Below are 17420 nucleotides of genomic sequence, written 5' to 3'. Positions count from 1 at the left end.
GCCCTCACTCCCCACCCACTGTCCTCATCCATAGGTGCACGATTTTTGTCCAGTCTCTTCCTGCATTTCCCACACCCCTTCCCCCCGCAAGCATAGTCAGTCCATTCCCTTTCTATGTCCCTGATTCTATTATAATCACCAGTTCATTCTGTTCATCAGATTATTTATTCACTTGATTCTTAGATTCACTTGTTGATAGATGCGTATTTGTTGTTCATAATTTGTATCTTTACCTTTTTCTTCTTCTTCCTCTTCTTAAAGGATACCTTTCAGCATTTCATATAATACTGGTTTGGTGGTGATGAACTCCTTTAGCTTTTCCTTATCTGTGAAGCTCTTTATCTCACCTTCAATTCTGAATGATAGCTTTGTTGGATAAAGTAATCTTGGTTGTAGGTTCTTGGTATTCATCACTTTGAATATTTCTTGCCACTCCCTTCTGGCCTGCAAAGTTTCTGTTGAGAAATCAGCTGACAGTCGTATGGGTATTCCCTTGTAGGTAACTGAGTTTCTTTCTCTTGCTGCTTTTAAGATTCTCTCTTTGTCTTTTGCTCTTGGCATTTTAATTATGATGTGTCTTGGTGTGGTCCTCTTTGGATTCCTTTTGTTTGGGGTTCTCTGCGCTTCCTGGACTTGTAAATCTATTTCTTTCACCAAGTAGGGGAAGTTTTCTACCATTATTTCTTCAAATAGGTTTTCAATATCTTGCTCTCTCTCATCTTCTGGCACCCCTATTATCCTGATGTTGGTACGCTTGTAGCTGTCCCAGAGGCTCCTTACACTATCTTCACACTTTCGGATTCTTTTTTCATTTTGCTTTTCCGGTTGGGTGTTTTTTGCTTCCTCGCATTTCAAATCTTTGACTTGATTCTTGCGCTCCTCTGGTCTGCTGTTGGGAGTCTGTATAATATTCTTTATTTCAGTCAGTGTATGCTTACTTTCTAGTTGGTCCTTTATCACACCATCGAGGGTCTCATTAGATTTCCTGTACATCTCATCAAGTTTATCGACAGCCTCTAGAAGCCTCTTGAGAGACCTCAAAAGTGTGGTTTTGAATTCTATATCCAGTAGCCTGCTTTCCTCCGGTTCTGTCCTTTGTGGCCTGTTTCTTTGTCTTGGCATTTTTTTATGCTTCGCTGTGTCGATAGAGTGGCTCTCCGTGTTAAGTGTCCCAATTACCTGAGGTAGACACTCTTGGTGCACCCCCTTGTGGTCTCTGAGCAGTCTTGTAGTCAAGCCTTGATTGTTGTAGGTAATTACTACTTGATCTCCAGGCCAACTGGCTGTGAGAATCAGTTGTGTTTGCAGTGGGAGAACTTCTGTCCTCTAGGGAGGTGCTAATCTAGCCTTTGCCTGAGGCTATCCGGCAAATGGCTCTGTGCAGGGCTTGGGTGGGGCAGGTCCCACAGGATCAACAGGGCGGAGGAGGGAGCAGTTATGGCTGCTCTCAGTCCGTCCCCAGGGGCTCTGCCTCTCTGTCCCAGCAACCGCTGCAAACCTCGGAGGGACCGAAGCCAGACAGTCCCGCTTCTCCCGTTTGAGTCTGGGTCCCCAGAGACTCGCCCGGATCTGGAGCTCAGAGTCTGAGGCTCCCTCCGGATTGAAACAGTCAACCGCGCCCTCAGCCACCAGCCCGCGCTGCGCGCATTCCGCACCTTAGTATTTTACTTCAGCACTGCGCCTCCTCTGATTCTCAGTTCCTCCTAGTTGTAGAACTTCCACTCAGCCAGCCTTCCTGTGGTTCTGGATGATGTCCGTTGCGTCTTTTATTTGTATTTTTGAAGTGGTTGTTCGAGGCAGCAAACTCCCGTGTTAACCTATGCCGCCATCTTGGTTTCTCGGAACTGTTAATTTAGAAACTTGGACTAAAGTAAGAGAGCAACTAAAGAATTATTACAGCTACCATGGATCTGAGAAGGTCCCGGCAGATACCCTTTCCCTCTGGAATTCAATTCGTGACACCTTGGCACCAGAAGCAGAAACGGTTGAACTTTCTCAAACTTTAAATAGTCCTTCGGCTCCACCTAGAGAGGACACATCATTATTGTCTCCAGCTCAATCTAAGAGCAATTTAGCTATGCCTACTGATCGGAAGGAGAATAAATATAAACATGACCATTGGTTCTTTCCAGTCAGTAGAGAGGAGAGAGGCCCTCCCATTCAAAACAGGCTCCCTAAATTAGAAAGGAAGCCTAAACCAGGTCCTCCAGCTCCTATGAGCTCCATGTCTAAATTTCAAAGGGCGATAAGAGAAGCTGAAACTAATGGAGATCTTGAATTCTCACTCTGCTTCCCAGTTGCATATGAGAATGAGTTTGGTGAGGACGAAAACCCCACCTGGGAGCCTATACCTTACAAAATACTTAAAGAATTAAAATTGGCCTGCTCTGAATATGGACCTCTAGTTCCTTACACACAAACCTTGGTAGAAGCCCTAGCCAGTAAATGGATGGCTCCTTATGATTGGTCACAGGTTTGTAAAGCCTGTCTCTCAGGAGGCAATTACTTATTATGGAAAACTGAATATGATGATCTTGCTAAGAGAGCTGTAGCCACTAGCAAAAATTCCAGAGGAGGAATAACCCTAGATATGATATTAGGAGAAGGTGATTTTATCACGGCTCAGGAGCAAATGTATATGCCCAAAGAGGCACTTATTAAAGTAAACAGTTGTGCAGTAAATGCCTGGAAATCCCTACCTTGTACAGTAGGAAAAACAACCACCCTTACAGAGGTTAAACAGAAGGTCGAGGAACCGTATCAGGATTTCCTTTCTCACCTCATACAGGCAGTCAAGAGAGTAATCACTAATGAAGAGGCAGCCGATATCCTAATCAAACAACTGGCTTTTGAAAATGCTAATAATACCTGTCAGGCTTTATTAAGGCTGATTCGAAGAACGGGAACTATAAATGATTTTATAAAACAGTGTGCTGATGTAAGTACAGCATTTATATAGGGTGTAGCTATAGCTGCAGCTCTCAAAGGGGAGACTTACCCTCAATATGTACAGGGCATAGGACAAGCCAGCAATAATCCTATCTAATAAAAGAGAAACATGGTAATAAGCTGTACCTCCGCTACCCTTCCCATTGGCTAATCAGGGAGATATGCAAATTAACTGCCAACCAAGATGGGGGCCAGCAGCCAGGCAGCTGACTCGAACAGGGAGGCTTGCTTGCTTCAGTGACGGAGGAAGCCAGGTTCCCCGCCTGCCTTGCCGGCCTCTGAGCTGCAACTCTAAGGAACATTGTAACAAATATAAAAGCTAAACCAAACCCCAGAAACCTGCTTTAGACAGCCAGGCTTCAGCCAGCAGGACTGCAACATTGTTTCAAATACAGAAGGTAAACAAAGGCCAGAAACCCCCCAATCGGCCGTACCCTGAGCGTGACTAGGGGTGGCATCACAACCTCCCGATCCGTCCTGCTCTGTGCATGACAGGGGGCGGCGCCCCAACTCCCCAATCAGCCCTGCTCTGAGCCTGACCAGGGCCTGCACCTAGGGATTGGGCCTGCCCTCTGCCACCCGGGAGCAGGCCTAAGCCAGCAGGTCATTATCTCCCGAGGGGTCCCAGACTGTGAGAGGGCACAGGCCAGGCTGAGGGACCCCCTCTCCCCTGCGAGTGCACAAATTTTTGTGCACCGGGTCTCTAGTACAGGTAATAAAAGAAATATGTACTGCTACTCTTGTGGCTTATCTGAGCACTTTAGCAGAGAATGCCCAAATAAAAATAATAATACTCAGGCCAGATGGCAAGCTCCTCAACAGCCTGAAAATATATCAGGGAATAATATTAACCCTCCAAAAACTGTTTGTCCCCGATGTCAGAAAGGATTCCATTGGGCAAAGGAATGTAGATCAAAATACCATCAAAATGGTCGGCCTTTAAATTCTACAAACTGCTCCCAAGGAGGTTCTATCCCATCACCTCAATTGGGAAACTTGAGAGGGGGCCAGCCCCGGGCCCCTGCAATAATAGGGGCATCAATCCTCAACCCCTTTGCAAATTTCAATCAGTCAGTGACCTCTTCAGGGCAACCCCAGGCAGTGCAGGATTGGACCTCCATTCAACCACCCACGAAATACTAACCCCAGACTCGCCAGTAGCAGCCTTTCCTACAGGAGTGTCCGGGCCACTGCCTGAGGGAACTGTGGGTTTAATATTAGGATGGAGCTCCACCTCGTTACAGGGGATCTTAGTCATCCCAGGAGTTGTTCATGCAAACTACACAGGAGAAATACAGATTTTACTTTCCCCACCCACCACAACTATACAGATTCAGCCCAACCAGAGAATTGCCCAATTACTCCTGTTACCAATACATAAAATAGGGACAGCTGTTACCCAGGAAGCCAGAGGGGCCGGAGGCTTTGGATCTAGTGATGCAGCATTTTGGATACAAGAAGTCCATGCTACTAGACCTACAAAAATTTTACAAATTCAGGGAAAACCAATTGAAGGTCTATTGGATACAGGAGCAGATGTTTCCTGCATAGCAGGGAAGGATTGGCCCTCTTCATGGCCCACGAACACCACCTCTACTTCCCTAGTAGGACTAGGCAAGGCATCTAATGTAAAAAAGAGTTCTCAGATTTTAACTTGGGCGGATGAAGATCAACATTCAGGAACATTCTGTCCCTATGTAATTACAACTATCCCCTTTACATTATGGGGAAGAGATATCTTGTCTCAAATGGGAGTTCTATTATATAGCCCCAGCAGTGTTTGGTTTACTCCTGTTAGAAAAAATTACAAGAAAATTAGTTTAAATATTCCTCTCCTCATCATGTTCTACAACATACTCTATTTGTAATATACTAAATGTAGACTCTGAGGGAAATTCCCCGATGTACAGACATTGGAACCCTGACCTAACTAAACCTAAAGCCCTCGTCAAATGGAGAGACTTGCTTACAGGAGCCTGGAAGGGACCTGATGTACTTTTAACCTGGGGGAGAGGATATGCTTGTATATTTCCACAGGATGCAGACTCACCTGTGTGGATTCCAGACCGTCTAGTTCGACCTTATGTCTCACCGCCCTCCGTCTCCGCCTCACCCTAGCACACCTGACCAGTGCCCGTCTGCAGCAGATGTGCACCCCTGTGCTGGAACAACCTGTCCATTGGGAGGATCACATGTGCCTCCTTTTTGTCTCTCCATATGTCCCAGCTTTGCCCCACATCTCCTTTCCTTTTTTTTTTTTTTTAATCTACTTGTTTGCTGGTTCTTTGGCATTTCTCCTTCTCTCCTGAACACAGCCTTTTCTAGAATCTCCCTACCCTACTGTTCCAGGAAGGGCACCTCCCTTTTCTGGGGGTGTCTGGTATATGCCCCATACGTGGAGTTGTCTTGTGCCAAGAGCCTGACATCCTCGGCTGAGAAAGCCCTGTCCCGGAATGCTCCTTTGTCCTGTATTGGCCCCTCTTGCCCTTGTGTCATGAGGGACCCCCTTCTCACAGTCCATTTGCCCACAGCTGTTGCCTGAGCTCTCTGTTCATGCTGAGGTCATGGTGGCTGGTACCATGGATCTGTCTCTCGCCCAATGGCATGAGCTGGGTCCTCCCTGGAGAAGAAACCTGGGTTTCCCAAGATATGTGATCAATGCCGGGGCCCCGCCAGCAGGCGAGGGGATCCCAAAGCAGTCGCTGGGCGTGGAGGCCACAGGGGCATAGGCTACCAAGGAAACAGAACTGAACCTCACATCACCCTGCTTGGCCCCGGAGGATGGCTGGTTAGCCAGAGACGGTTAAGATTCCTCAGGAAAGAAACAACCTAAGACAGGCACAGTCGCAGAGGGGCCATCAGGAGACAACTTGGGGGTCAACAGAGGTGGGGCACAGACCCTCACCCCCCCAACTTTGCAGAGGCCTGAACCCTCACCCCTTCTGAGGGAGGTCTCCTGCCCCCATGGCTGCTTCGCTTCCCACGCCCAGCTCAGATCGGGACCCAGGTAAAGACAGAGACTGGCTGACAGCAGCTGCCCTCTCACTGCAACAGGACTTGTTTCCCATTTCTACCTTGGACCACAGGGAAAGGGGCAGCTGAAGGAAAGGGCTGTGTCAGGATGCTGCCTTCTTCCCTTTCTTCTCCCTTTTTTTTCTAAACACTTCCATGCCTTGTAGTTCTTTTGCTTTCTCTTCTTTTTCTCTCTACTACCCTCCATCTCCGCCTCATCCTCTTCCTCCCCAGTATCATCCATATCAGCCGACCCAGAGGGCACAGCTGACTCCTCCCTGGACGCCCACACCACCATCAAGCATGGCCCTGATAGACGCTTTGATCCAGCCATTCAACACGCTGACACTTCGGGAAGCCCGTCGCCAGCGACGCCCCCCGCTAGCCAGATCAACAAGGACAACCAAACCCCCAACTTGAGGACAGCTGAAATCCCTTGACTGAAGAGGCCAGCAACCTTCTACAGGAACAAGGCTCCTTGTGCACTCCATTCACTATGTTTATAGCTGTGCTCGCTATCATTGCTTGTCAGTCTTCTTCTGAGTCTTAAACAACCCAATCCAAGAGGTGGCTGCTGATTTACATGAGCTATCATTTAAAAAATAAAAAAGGGGGAATTTGCCGGAAGCCGGTCCATCCTTGCTGCTTGACACAGTCGCTGCAGGGAAGAAACATCTGCACAGCATATGTTTCAAGGGACCTGGCATATATGGCATACTGTTCTTAATATGTTTGCTCACCTTCTTGGCACTATGTGTTTTAACCAAGGTCACCTCTCTGAGAAAGGTTGTTTCCCCAGGTAGGGATTTTTCCCTGAAGTTAGGGAGGGAATAAAACCCCTTAACTAAATGCCAGGTGGGTAGTTAATCACTTTAACTATGAACAATCACCCTTAAGCTACATAATCTTTACTCCCTGGAGTGGAGATAAGAAACGCACTAACCTTTGGAATAGAAATTGACAGGATTAAAATCAACTGGTATAAATACAGATGTAACAAGGCAATAAACACCAGAACTTGGCTGGAGATCCTGGCTAGAGATCCTGGCTAAGCTGCTGATCAACTGAACGCTGTCTCTGTGTCATTCCTTCTTCGCTGACTCCGTCCACACCTTTGGGGACCCCTGGACCTGCTGGGGCTGGACCCCAACAAATAAGTATCACTGGAAATATGTGGAGGTTAGCTTGGAAAATTTTTTGTTGCAGGTTCCATTTATTGTAACAAAATGTCTGCAGTAGATATAGCAAAGTTTCTTGCTAACAATCAATTGTTTCTAAGATTTGATTTGTGGAGAGAGCGGACTGACCATTTAGGAGTAAATATGAATATCTCTACCCCATAAAAGTGTAACATAGGCCTAAAGTTAGCTATAATAATAACTTTGACTGGTATTTTTGTAACATTTGAAAAGCATGTATTGATGTATTCATCAGATACTTATGGAGCACATGACATTAATAACAGTATGCCAGGCACATTAGGGCATACAAAAGAATGTAGCCATGAAAAGGAAATATATTTTATTGATTTCAGAGAGGAAGGGAGAGGGAGAGAAACATCAATGATGAGAGAGAATTATTGATCAGCTGCCTTCTGCACGCCCCCCACTGGGGATTGAGCCTGCAACCTGGGCATGTGCCCTGACCAGGAATCGAACCATGACCTCCTGGTTCATGGCCAGGTGGTTTCCATACATTTTTGCACCTGACTTCCCAAAGTCTAGACTAACTTCCACCCCTCAATTTTATTTTTATTTTTTTCCCTCAATTTTATTTTTAAGAAATGTTTTGTTTATTGATTTTTTTTTTTGGGGGGGGGGAGACATCAATTTGTTGTTTCACTTGTTTATGCATTCATTGGTTCCTTGTATGTGCCCTGACCGGAGATCGAACTCACAACCTTGGCATATGGAGATAAAGTCCTAACCACTTGAGCTATCCGGCCAGCGCTACCACTCAATTTTATAGCCCCCATATTTATTGCATCCTAATCCTATACATGTATTGATTCACATACTTTGTTTCAAGCTGGAAAGGACTTTCCACAAGATCTAATCCAATACTCTTATTTCTCAGACCATGAAATAGGCCCAGTGAGGATACCTAGGTCTTTTATGTACAAAAACTGAAACAGTCGCCCTAACTGGTTTGGCTCGGTGGATAGAGCGTCGGCATGCGGACTGAAGGGTCCCAGGTTCAATTCCAGTCAAGGGCATGTACCTTGGTTGTGGGCACATCCCCAGTAGGGGGTGTATGGGAGTCAGCCAGTCAGTGTTTCTCTCTCACTTATGTTTCTAACTCTCTATTCCTCTCCCTTCCTCTCTGTAAAAAATCAATAAAATATATTAAAAAAACAAACAAACACCTGAAACAGTCCATTGTCCTGCCTGCTTTAGGAAGATTAGTTTTGCTTTATTTCTGGCTTCTTCAAATAGTTCCTTTAGACCCGTTTCTCAATCTCAGCACCACTGACATTTGGGACTGGATAACTCTTTATTGTGAAGGGCTGTCCTATGCACTGTAGGATATTTAGTGGAATTTCTGAGCTCTACCCACTAGATACCAGTAATATGCCCCCCCACCTTAGTCATGACCATAAGAAATGTCCCCAGACACTGCCAAATGTCCCCATGAGAACCACTGCTCTAGACATTACTACAGGTAAGATCCCTTCATATGAAATAGGGAAGCCCTCAGGTTATCCCATCAAAATGTGACTGTTTTAATGAATAGTTTGCTAGCAAATCTCATTTGTAGTCAACAAGCTCCAGAGAAAAGACAGAGCCACTCTATAGTGAGCACCAGGTCCAATCAGGACTCAAGCCCATTCATTATGTGCCATTTATTTATCATGTTCTGTCTACTTCCAGGGGCCTGACTCACTTCTTCCTCAGAACAACTGCCCCACTTTGTGTGTTTCCCATGAGTCCAGGCTGTATGGAGGGTCCATCAGAGTCCTCCCCACATCGTCTTCTTCTTTTTTAAAAAAATATATTTTTATTGATTTCAGAGAGGAAGGGAGAGGGAAAGAGAGATAGAAACATCAATGATGAGAGAATTATTGATCGGCTGCCTCCTGCACTCCCCCTACTGGGGACCAAGCCCACACCTGGCATGTGCCCTTGACCGGAATCGAATCCTGGACCAACCCGTCAGTTCGAAGGCCAACGCTCTATCCACTGAGCCAAACCAGCTAGGGGCCCGCATTGTCTTCCGAGTGCGTTTTTCTTTCTGCCCCAGTGGACTTTAAGGCCCATGACAGCAAAACAATAACCATCTTGTTCACCATTAAACTCCCAGCATCTAGGTGGCGCGTGGGAGGTATCCAATAAACATTTGTTGAATGACTATGTAATAGAAATTATAATACATTAGCTGTGGGTCAAAGGTGCAGAATTTAGCTACAGCTCACATAGTTTACAATAACCATTACTTCTGTTTATTAGGAGCCCACCACGAGGCAGGAACTTTGTGTTATCTTGCTAATAGCAAAGCAACCTTATGAGAGAGCTATTATTAACCCCATTTGAAAGATGAGGAAACTGAAGCTCAGAGAGAGTTCATGACCCAGATTTGGATCTAGGCTCATGTAATTGCCAGTCCTGGTCCTCTCTGATAGGTTCTAAACCTCCCTTATGTAGTCGGAAACCTGTGTGTTAGTTCTTTCTGTGTCTAGAATGAGTGGTTCATGAATAGGGACCAGAAAAATGACTTTATCATTGTGTACAACTTAGATCTGTCCACCTCTACCTCTTTGAGATAACGGCAGGGATGTGGAAGTAATCTTTTCTTAAAAATATATATATTTTATTGAATTTTTACAGAGAGGAAGGGAGAGGAATAGAGAGTTAGAAACATTGATCAGCTGCCTCCTGCATGCCCCCTACTGGGGGTGTGCCCACAACCCAGGTACATGCCCTTGACTGGAATCGAACCTGGGACCCTTCAGTCCGCAGGCCGAAGCTCTATCCACTAAGCCAAACCGGTTAGGGCGGAAGTAATCTTGTTACACAAAATCGTCTTAGTCCATTCGGGCTGCTATCACAAAAATACCAACATCAAACAGCATTTACTTCTCATGCTTCTGGAGGCCAGGATGTCCAGATCAAGGCACTGGCAGATTCAGTGTCTGGTTTTAGCTCAGTCTTGGTTCATAGATGCTGTCCTTGTATGACATTAGGGGCAAGAGAGCTCTCTGAGGTCTCTTTTATAAGGGTACTCATCCCATTCATGAGAGCTCCATTCTCATGACCTAAGCACTTCCCAAAGGTCCCACCTCCAAATACCAGCACACTGGGAATTAGGTTTAACATAGGAATTGTGAAGGAACACAAACATTCCCTTTAATAGCAACTATCTTGTCTAGAGTGACAAGATTTCACATGAGGCCCATGGTCAGAGAAACTGTTTTAATCCTGAATCTGGAGAGTGGGTCCATACATATATAGGAAAAGGTACCAGGCAGGATAAAATTTAAGATCTTGCCATTGGCCCTGGCCAGGTTGCTCAGTTGGATAGAGTGAGCGTCATCTCGATATGCCAAGATGTGCCCCTACATCAGGGCACATACAAGAATCAAACTATGAATGCATAAAGAAGTGGAACAACAAATCTCTCTCTTCCTTCCCCTCTCTAAAAATCAATTTTAAAAACTTATCATTATATAAATTAATTTCCTTTGTTTTTTTAATATTAAAGTTTTTTATTCCCTCTCATCAGTTTCCTTTGTGAAATAGTTGCTGACCCATAACTCTGCTTTTTAAAAAAATATTAAATCTTTATTGTTGACAGTATTGCATAAGCGCCCCCATTGATCCCTTCTATGCCCCTGTCCCCTGCCCCAGGCCTTCACCATCCTATTGTCTGTGCCCATGGGTTATGCATATATGCATACAAGTTCTTTGGTTGATCTCTTCCCACACACCACTGCCTTCCCTCTGAGATTCCACAGTCTGTTCCAGGCTTCTATGTCTCTGGATCTATTTTGTTCTGCTTGCTTTTAAATATATATAAATATATATATATATATATAAATATTTAAATTGATTTCAGAGAGGAAAGGAGAGGGAGAGAGATAGAAACATCAATGATGAGAGAAAATCATTGATCGGCTGCCTCCCGCATGCCCCACACTGGGGATCAAGCCCACAACCGGGGCATGTGCCCTGACAGGGAATAGAACCGTAACCTCCTGGTTCATAGGTCAGTGTTCAACCACTCAGCCATGCTGGCCCAGCTGCTTTGTTTTTAAATCCTCACCTGAGGTTATTTCCCTCTTTCTACTGATTTTCAGACAGAGTGGAAGGGAGGGAGGAGGGGGAGAAAGAGAGAGAAAAAAAACATCAACATGGGAGAGACACATTGATTGGTTTGCCTCCCACACGTGCCCTGACTGTTGTTGGGTATCAAACCCGGTATGTGCCCCTAACCTGGAATCACCAGGAATCGATCCCTCGACCTTCAGTTTGAGGGCCAAAGCTCTAATCACTGAGCAAAACTGGCCAGGACAACTCTACTTCTTTGAAATGCACCCAATGTCAGTATTTTTCTTTTTTATCCTCACCTGAGAATATTTTTCCATTGATTTTTAGAGAAAGTGGAAGAGAGAGGGAAAGACAGAAATATCAATGTGAGAGAAACAACATCGATTGGTTGCCTCCTGAATGTGCCCTGACCAGGGCCTGGGCCAGGGAGGAGCCTGCAACCAAAGTTCCCGCCCTTGACCGGAATCGAACCTGGGACCCTTGGGTCCACAGGCCAATGCACTATCCACTGGCCCATTGTCACTATGTTTGTTTTGTTTTTGTTAATCCTCTCCTGAGGATATTTTTCCATTGATTTTTTATAGAGTGGAAGGGAGGGATCTAGGAAGGGAGTTGGGGAGAGAGAGATATCAATGTGAGAGAGACATCCATTGGCTGCCTCCCGAACTCAAGGATCCAGCTTGCAACCCAGGTACCTGCTCTTGAGTAGGAATCAAACCCGGGACCCTTTAGTGTGCGGGCCAATGCTCTAGTCACTGAGCAACACTGGCCAGGGCAGATTGTCAGTTTTTAAAAAGTATATGGTATAAATGTTACCAGAAAGGGGACCTGGCCCTGAATGGGTCTGCCTAGGGCTAGCTGGTAGTGTGTGGGTTCTTGACTTCATGCAGGAAAATTCTCAAAACATGAGTCCAGATTCATTCTAGAGGGCATTTATTAAAGCTGGGGACAGAGAGACAAGAAAGTGCTGGGGAAATGAACCTGGTCTGCTTTGGCTCACTAAGAACTCCAAGAAAAAGGGCTCTGGGGACAGTTCACGGGGTTTGCCCGTTACTGTTAGGGGATGAACTACCATTGTCCGTTGCTGTCCTGATTGCAGACCTCGTGGGGTCCCTTAGAGTTTAAGAGATTCATGCCTGTCGGGAAGAAGAGGGAGGAGGCGCGGGCATGCACCCGGGAGGGAGAGCAGGAGCAGGAGCTGGACCTTTGTTTTTTCTTTCTGGACCTTTGTTTTGAGGGGTTATAAAGGCTGGGCCTTTAAGGAAGGTCTTAGGGGGGATCTCAATGGAATATTCATCAGTTTTATGCTGATGTGCCAAAATGAAATTTCTTCCCTTAACTTCGTCTGTCCAGTGGCTGGCCAATGGCACTAATTGGATTTCTGCTGTCTCCCTGAGTAGGGTGATTTAAACATTTACCCTCTGGTTGGGGAGACGTGCAAACCATTTACTTGTAAGTGTCTCTGGTTTAGGGAAGATAGGATTTACTAGATGCCTGCAAACTGCTTGGCATCTAGATTTTCTATTTAATTCTGCCTCAGTTTCCCTGTGGTCCTGGCTTATGCGCCTGTCTCCTAAGAATTGTTTATCTATCTTCTCAAAGATACTGCCTGAGGGCAAGGACTCTTACCTCTCCTTGCCACCTTGGCTAGGTGCTCCACCAGCAGTCAACAATAACCAAGATGGCTTAGGAAAAGGTGTGCTTTCCAGCCAGTAGGTGAACAAGTCTGAGGCCCTGTGCGCTGAGCCCCCATCCCTGGTTGTGGGGTAACTCAAGGGAGGGCAGGCAAGGACTTTTCCTTAAGGCGCCTGCAGCCTTCTCTCTTCCTTCCTCAGGCAGGGGCAGGTAAGAACCGAGGCAAATCTACTTTCCTTCCGTCGGAGGAAGTCTGTTGAATAGGCAAAGAGGGCAGAGCGAAGGGAGGTGGGTGGTCCCCGCCTATTCTGTCCTGGCGAGGGAGGTCTGCCGCTGGCAGGTCCGAGGCGCTCCAAAGTAGCGTGCTAACGTCGGTAACAGGCATTGGGACCGGCACAAACCACGAAGAAAACCCCGGCCTCTAAAGACACTGCGCTCCTTTCCTCTTCTGGGTCCTCAGAAGGGACCAGGAGAACCTGGAAGGTCCGTAAGGCAGGCAAGGGGCAAGGGTTGCTCGCTGAATCCCGGACGGTAGAGACACTAGTGAGTCTGGGCGGCAGCGCGGAGGGGCTGGGAGGAGCGCTGCGCCAGGGCGGAGTCCAGAGGACTCTGGACCTTCCCCCCGCCCCCCCCGCCGCCCGAGCTGCCCCGCCCTCGGCACACAAGCCCCGCCCCGGAGGTCCGGCTCCGTCCCAGGGATGCGGCTGGCTGCGCTCACTCCCCAGCTGGGGCCCGGGGAGCCTCCGGACGGAGAGGCTCCCGCCCGCCCCGAACCGTAGGCTGCATGGAGGGGCCGCTCACTGTGCCACCCGGGTTGGGGCCACCGCAGGGAGGCGGAGCCGCCGCTATTCCGGAGCTGGGACCCCGGCAGCACCCGGGACACGAGACGGCGGCGCAGCGGTACAGCGCCCGCCTGCTGCAGGCCGGCTGCGAGCCCGAGAGGTGACGCCAGGGCAGAGCGCGCGGGGCGCATCCGGGGCGGGCGCGGCGGCGGCTCGGGGTACCTGGCGGCTCTGTGCGGAAGGGCAGGGGCAGACCCCACCCTCCTGGCCCTCTTACCGCTTCCACCTCTAACTTCCTGAAAACGGGGGGCTCAGACGCCGAGCACCCAGCTTCGGTTGGGGCATGCGGGCAGGCACTGTGAAGAGGGTTCGGTGTTGCGGTGCACCGGGGAGTAAATCGGGAAGAAGAAAAAAAACGCTCCCTAAAATCTTAGCCCTGGATCAGACCTCCGAATACACACCCGACGACACCTGGCCCAAGTGGCTTCGACTGCAGGGGTTCAAACAGTGCTTGTTGGAGAACCTACCCAACTGTGCTCCCTCCTCCTTAGCTTGTTTCCTCTTAGTCTTCTTACTGGCAGGTGTAGGTGTCCCGATGGGTGGCCTTCTCAGAGCTGGTGAGGACGCTGTCCCCTCCTCGCTGCTCACTGAGGTCTGATGAGGCTGCCAGTGCAACCCACATCAGGATCGCTCCCAAGATGCAGGACCCGCTCCTACCCTTAGTCTGCTGGGGTCTGTCAGGGTCATTGGCGGAAGAGTGGGAGTGTTGAGCCGGGCCCCAGGGGACTGGCTGAAAAGGAGACAGTAGCTAATCTCTGGATTGTATCACAGCTTGAAATGCAGTCCCACTGTCCTTCCGGTCCAGAGGATTTGGACTTCTTTCTCTGCCCCATCTGTTGGTGCTCAGCAGCTTGGGGAGGTGACCAGGAAGCTGGGTTGGGGGGAAGGGGGGGGCGAGTCTGGGGGAATTAGCCCTGCAGCTCTACCCAGGGCCTGGCTGATTACGTAAGAACTTCTAACGGCTTAAGGGGTGCCGGGTAAAGCCTGGCCCCTCCTGCCCCATCGGCTGCCTCTCTAGAATTGAGTCAGGTTTGGGCAACCCCATCCTTCCTCCTATCCTAGAAATCTTAACTACTGGGGCTCGGGGTCTGGGGTGATACAGAGAGGCCACAGGATGTGAGGGAGTGGGCTGGAGCACCGGGGCTTGATGGAGGCAGTGACCTGACTAGAGCAGGTATTGAAAAGTCTTATCAGAGCTCAGACCAGGCCCACCTAGGAGCACCCCTTCTCTGCCCCGAGGCCCATCCCCACCCCACCCCAGGCTCCAAAGAGCCTGTGTAAAACCTGAGCCCCTGGCAGGTGGTGTAATGAGATTCAAAACCTGCTGGCTAGACCTCCACCTGCTGCCGCTGGCTGAGAGCTGTGGGAAGAGGACAGGGTTCCACGAGAAGCCCTGGGTTTGAGGTCAGGGTTATTGCTCTCTGGCTTGTTTTGGGGTAGCCATGTCTCCTGTCCCAGCTTAGCAATGCCAGTGTTGTTATTGCCCCCACCCTCCACAACTCACCCTAAAAATGTTTTGAAATCTTGCCCATTCAAACAGCCCAGGCCAGATAAAGACCTCAGGGCTGCCTGCATGGATCTTGGTGCCCAGCTAGGACACCAGTCCCTCCCCGCCACCCCGAGGAAAGGACTGGAAGGGACTTAGGCCCCGCTATCCGGCCGTGGGGAGTCTCAGGGGACCAACAGCCCTTCCTTGGCTGAGGAGGCCCACTGGTTGCCTGGTGTCTCCTCCCCATGGAGGAAGCAGCTAGGGGAGATCAGGAAGAGGGAGGAGGGAGGGGGGAGGGGGAGGGGGGAGGTGGATTAACAGTCTCTGGAAAAGGACAGCCTAACCCAGGGCTGAGCCCAGCAGCTTAGAGTAATGAGGAGCCCTGACACAGGTCAAAGCAGGAGGGGGTGTGGGGCGACAGGAGAAGGGGAGTAGGGCTGTGCGGTCTGTTGTCACCAGGAAAGGGACCCTCCTCACAATTCAGTCCATCATCCTCCTCCCCTGGTCCGAGCTGTAGATTGGGACACATGTCACTAGAGATGGCAGAGCCCAGCTGCTATCCTGGACTCCAGCCTGGTGGAACCCTGAACAGTACCCTAGCCACTTCCGACCCATGCTTAGGGGGTAGTGACCCAGGGCAGGTTCCCTCGAAACCCAGAGCGATCACATGGACAGCCTGTGCTCTCAGCCTGCAGTGCCATTACCCAGGCTGCCATGACTCTGGATGGCCAGGGTGCTGTCTTTGCCTGGTCTCACTACTCTGCTTCCAGGTGACCACTAACAGGTCCTAGTGCTGGTCTCCTCAGGGTAACCCCCTTCCCCGTAAGGCACATGTCCTCTAGATGAGTTTATAAGAGCTGAGAAATCGAAAGTGCTCCCAGGGCGTCCATGGCAAGCCTCAGCAGAGAACCCCAGCAGGCGGGCTTTCTTCCTGCCCATGCCGGAGGGCCTTCAGAGGCCCCCACAGGAACTCTCCTTGGGGCTCCACTGGCGGGGAGGGTCTGTGATGTTCCAGTCCTTCACAGGCAGAGGAAAGAGGACGCTGTGGAAATCTGTGAGCTCCTCCAGGACTCCCAGCCTCATTGCCCTAGCTCTGTGGGAGGCCTCCCCTCCCCTCTGCACACAGATGGAACAGTCTGTGTTTTCCTGGTAGGGTCCCGGGGGAGGGGGAGCGGGAGGGGTGTCACTGGGGGGAGGCTGGGCATCTCAGGGAGACTCCCCTGGGCCTGGCTGTCACCACACTGCTGAGAGGTAAACAAACCCAGACTCCCAGAGTTGGGGAGGAATGGGGAGAGCACTACAGACAGCCACCTTGCCAGGGAGAGGACTGTGTCCCTGCCCAGCCTTTCTCTCACCTCACCAAGAAGTGAGCTGTGGGGACCACAGGAAGAGAAGGGGGGGACCAGGCGGTTTGGGTGGGGGAATCTACTCTCTAGCTTTGCTCAGGAAATAGCATTAACAGTGCTGGTCACCGGGTCTTCCCCCTGCCACACCATCTCCCCCCATGTGAACTAATTTGCTGCCGAATCTTTCTGCCCCCAAGTAGGAATCTGGATCTTACTGGACCCATAGGACCTCCAAACTTCTGCTTCGGCTAATTCTCAAAACTTCTCTAGGCTTTGTCCCAATTTGTATGCATCCCTACCTGCCTAAGGCAGGCCTGTGATCCTCTCTTCTTCCCACCACACTACCCTCCCAAATGAAAACAAACTTCTCCCTCTGGTATCCCTACCACATTCCGAGCTTTGGACAGGAATCAGAGGCAGTACCCCACCCTTTTGCTTTCTGAACTGTGGGTTTTGCATCTGTAAAGTGGGGACACCTAATAATTGGCAATTTAATAGATTGTAGAGTGAATGTGCTCGTTGATGAAAAATGCCTAGTAAACTGCAGAGGGCTTCAAGGCCCCCCAAAGATCAGGGAGTGTCATTGTAAGAATGCCCTCCCTCTAGGAATGAGGTCGGGATTGGGGGAGGTGGGATTTGAGGGAAGGTGCACCCTCAAACTCCTATGTGTTGGGAAGCTGTAGGCCCCGACAGACATCCGGAGGCCTTGTCACAGTTAAGGCATTATCCTTCTAACGCCAAACCGTGAAAAAAGTGCCATGGTGCCGTGGAACAGCTAAAGTGAGACCTCCTGCCATTTTCCCTCCATTTTCACTAATCGGTTACACTTCTCTTGTAAACCTATTGACGCAGTGATGGGATTATTAATTTTCCTCGAACAAAG

The 17420-nt window shown here is 49.2% G+C and overlaps 1 protein-coding gene across 1 annotated transcript in view; it reads left to right on the top strand.

Moving 5' to 3' along the window:
- Window positions 1-13553: 13553 nt before the first annotated feature.
- IMPDH1 (inosine monophosphate dehydrogenase 1) overlaps window positions 13554-17420 on the top strand; it is a 16670-nt gene continuing 12803 nt past the window's right edge. The window contains exon 1 of the mRNA XM_014448600.2: window positions 13554-13802. Within this exon, the coding sequence (XP_014304086.1) occupies window positions 13645-13802 (158 nt within the window). The 5' untranslated portion in view covers window positions 13554-13644. The remainder of the gene's footprint in view (window positions 13803-17420) is intronic.

This window comes from Myotis lucifugus, unplaced genomic scaffold (genome assembly GCF_000147115.1).
Source record: "Myotis lucifugus unplaced genomic scaffold, Myoluc2.0 scaffold_878, whole genome shotgun sequence".
Classification (NCBI taxonomy): Eukaryota; Metazoa; Chordata; class Mammalia; order Chiroptera; family Vespertilionidae; genus Myotis; species Myotis lucifugus.
This window is presented reverse-complemented; position numbering and strand designations above follow the sequence as displayed.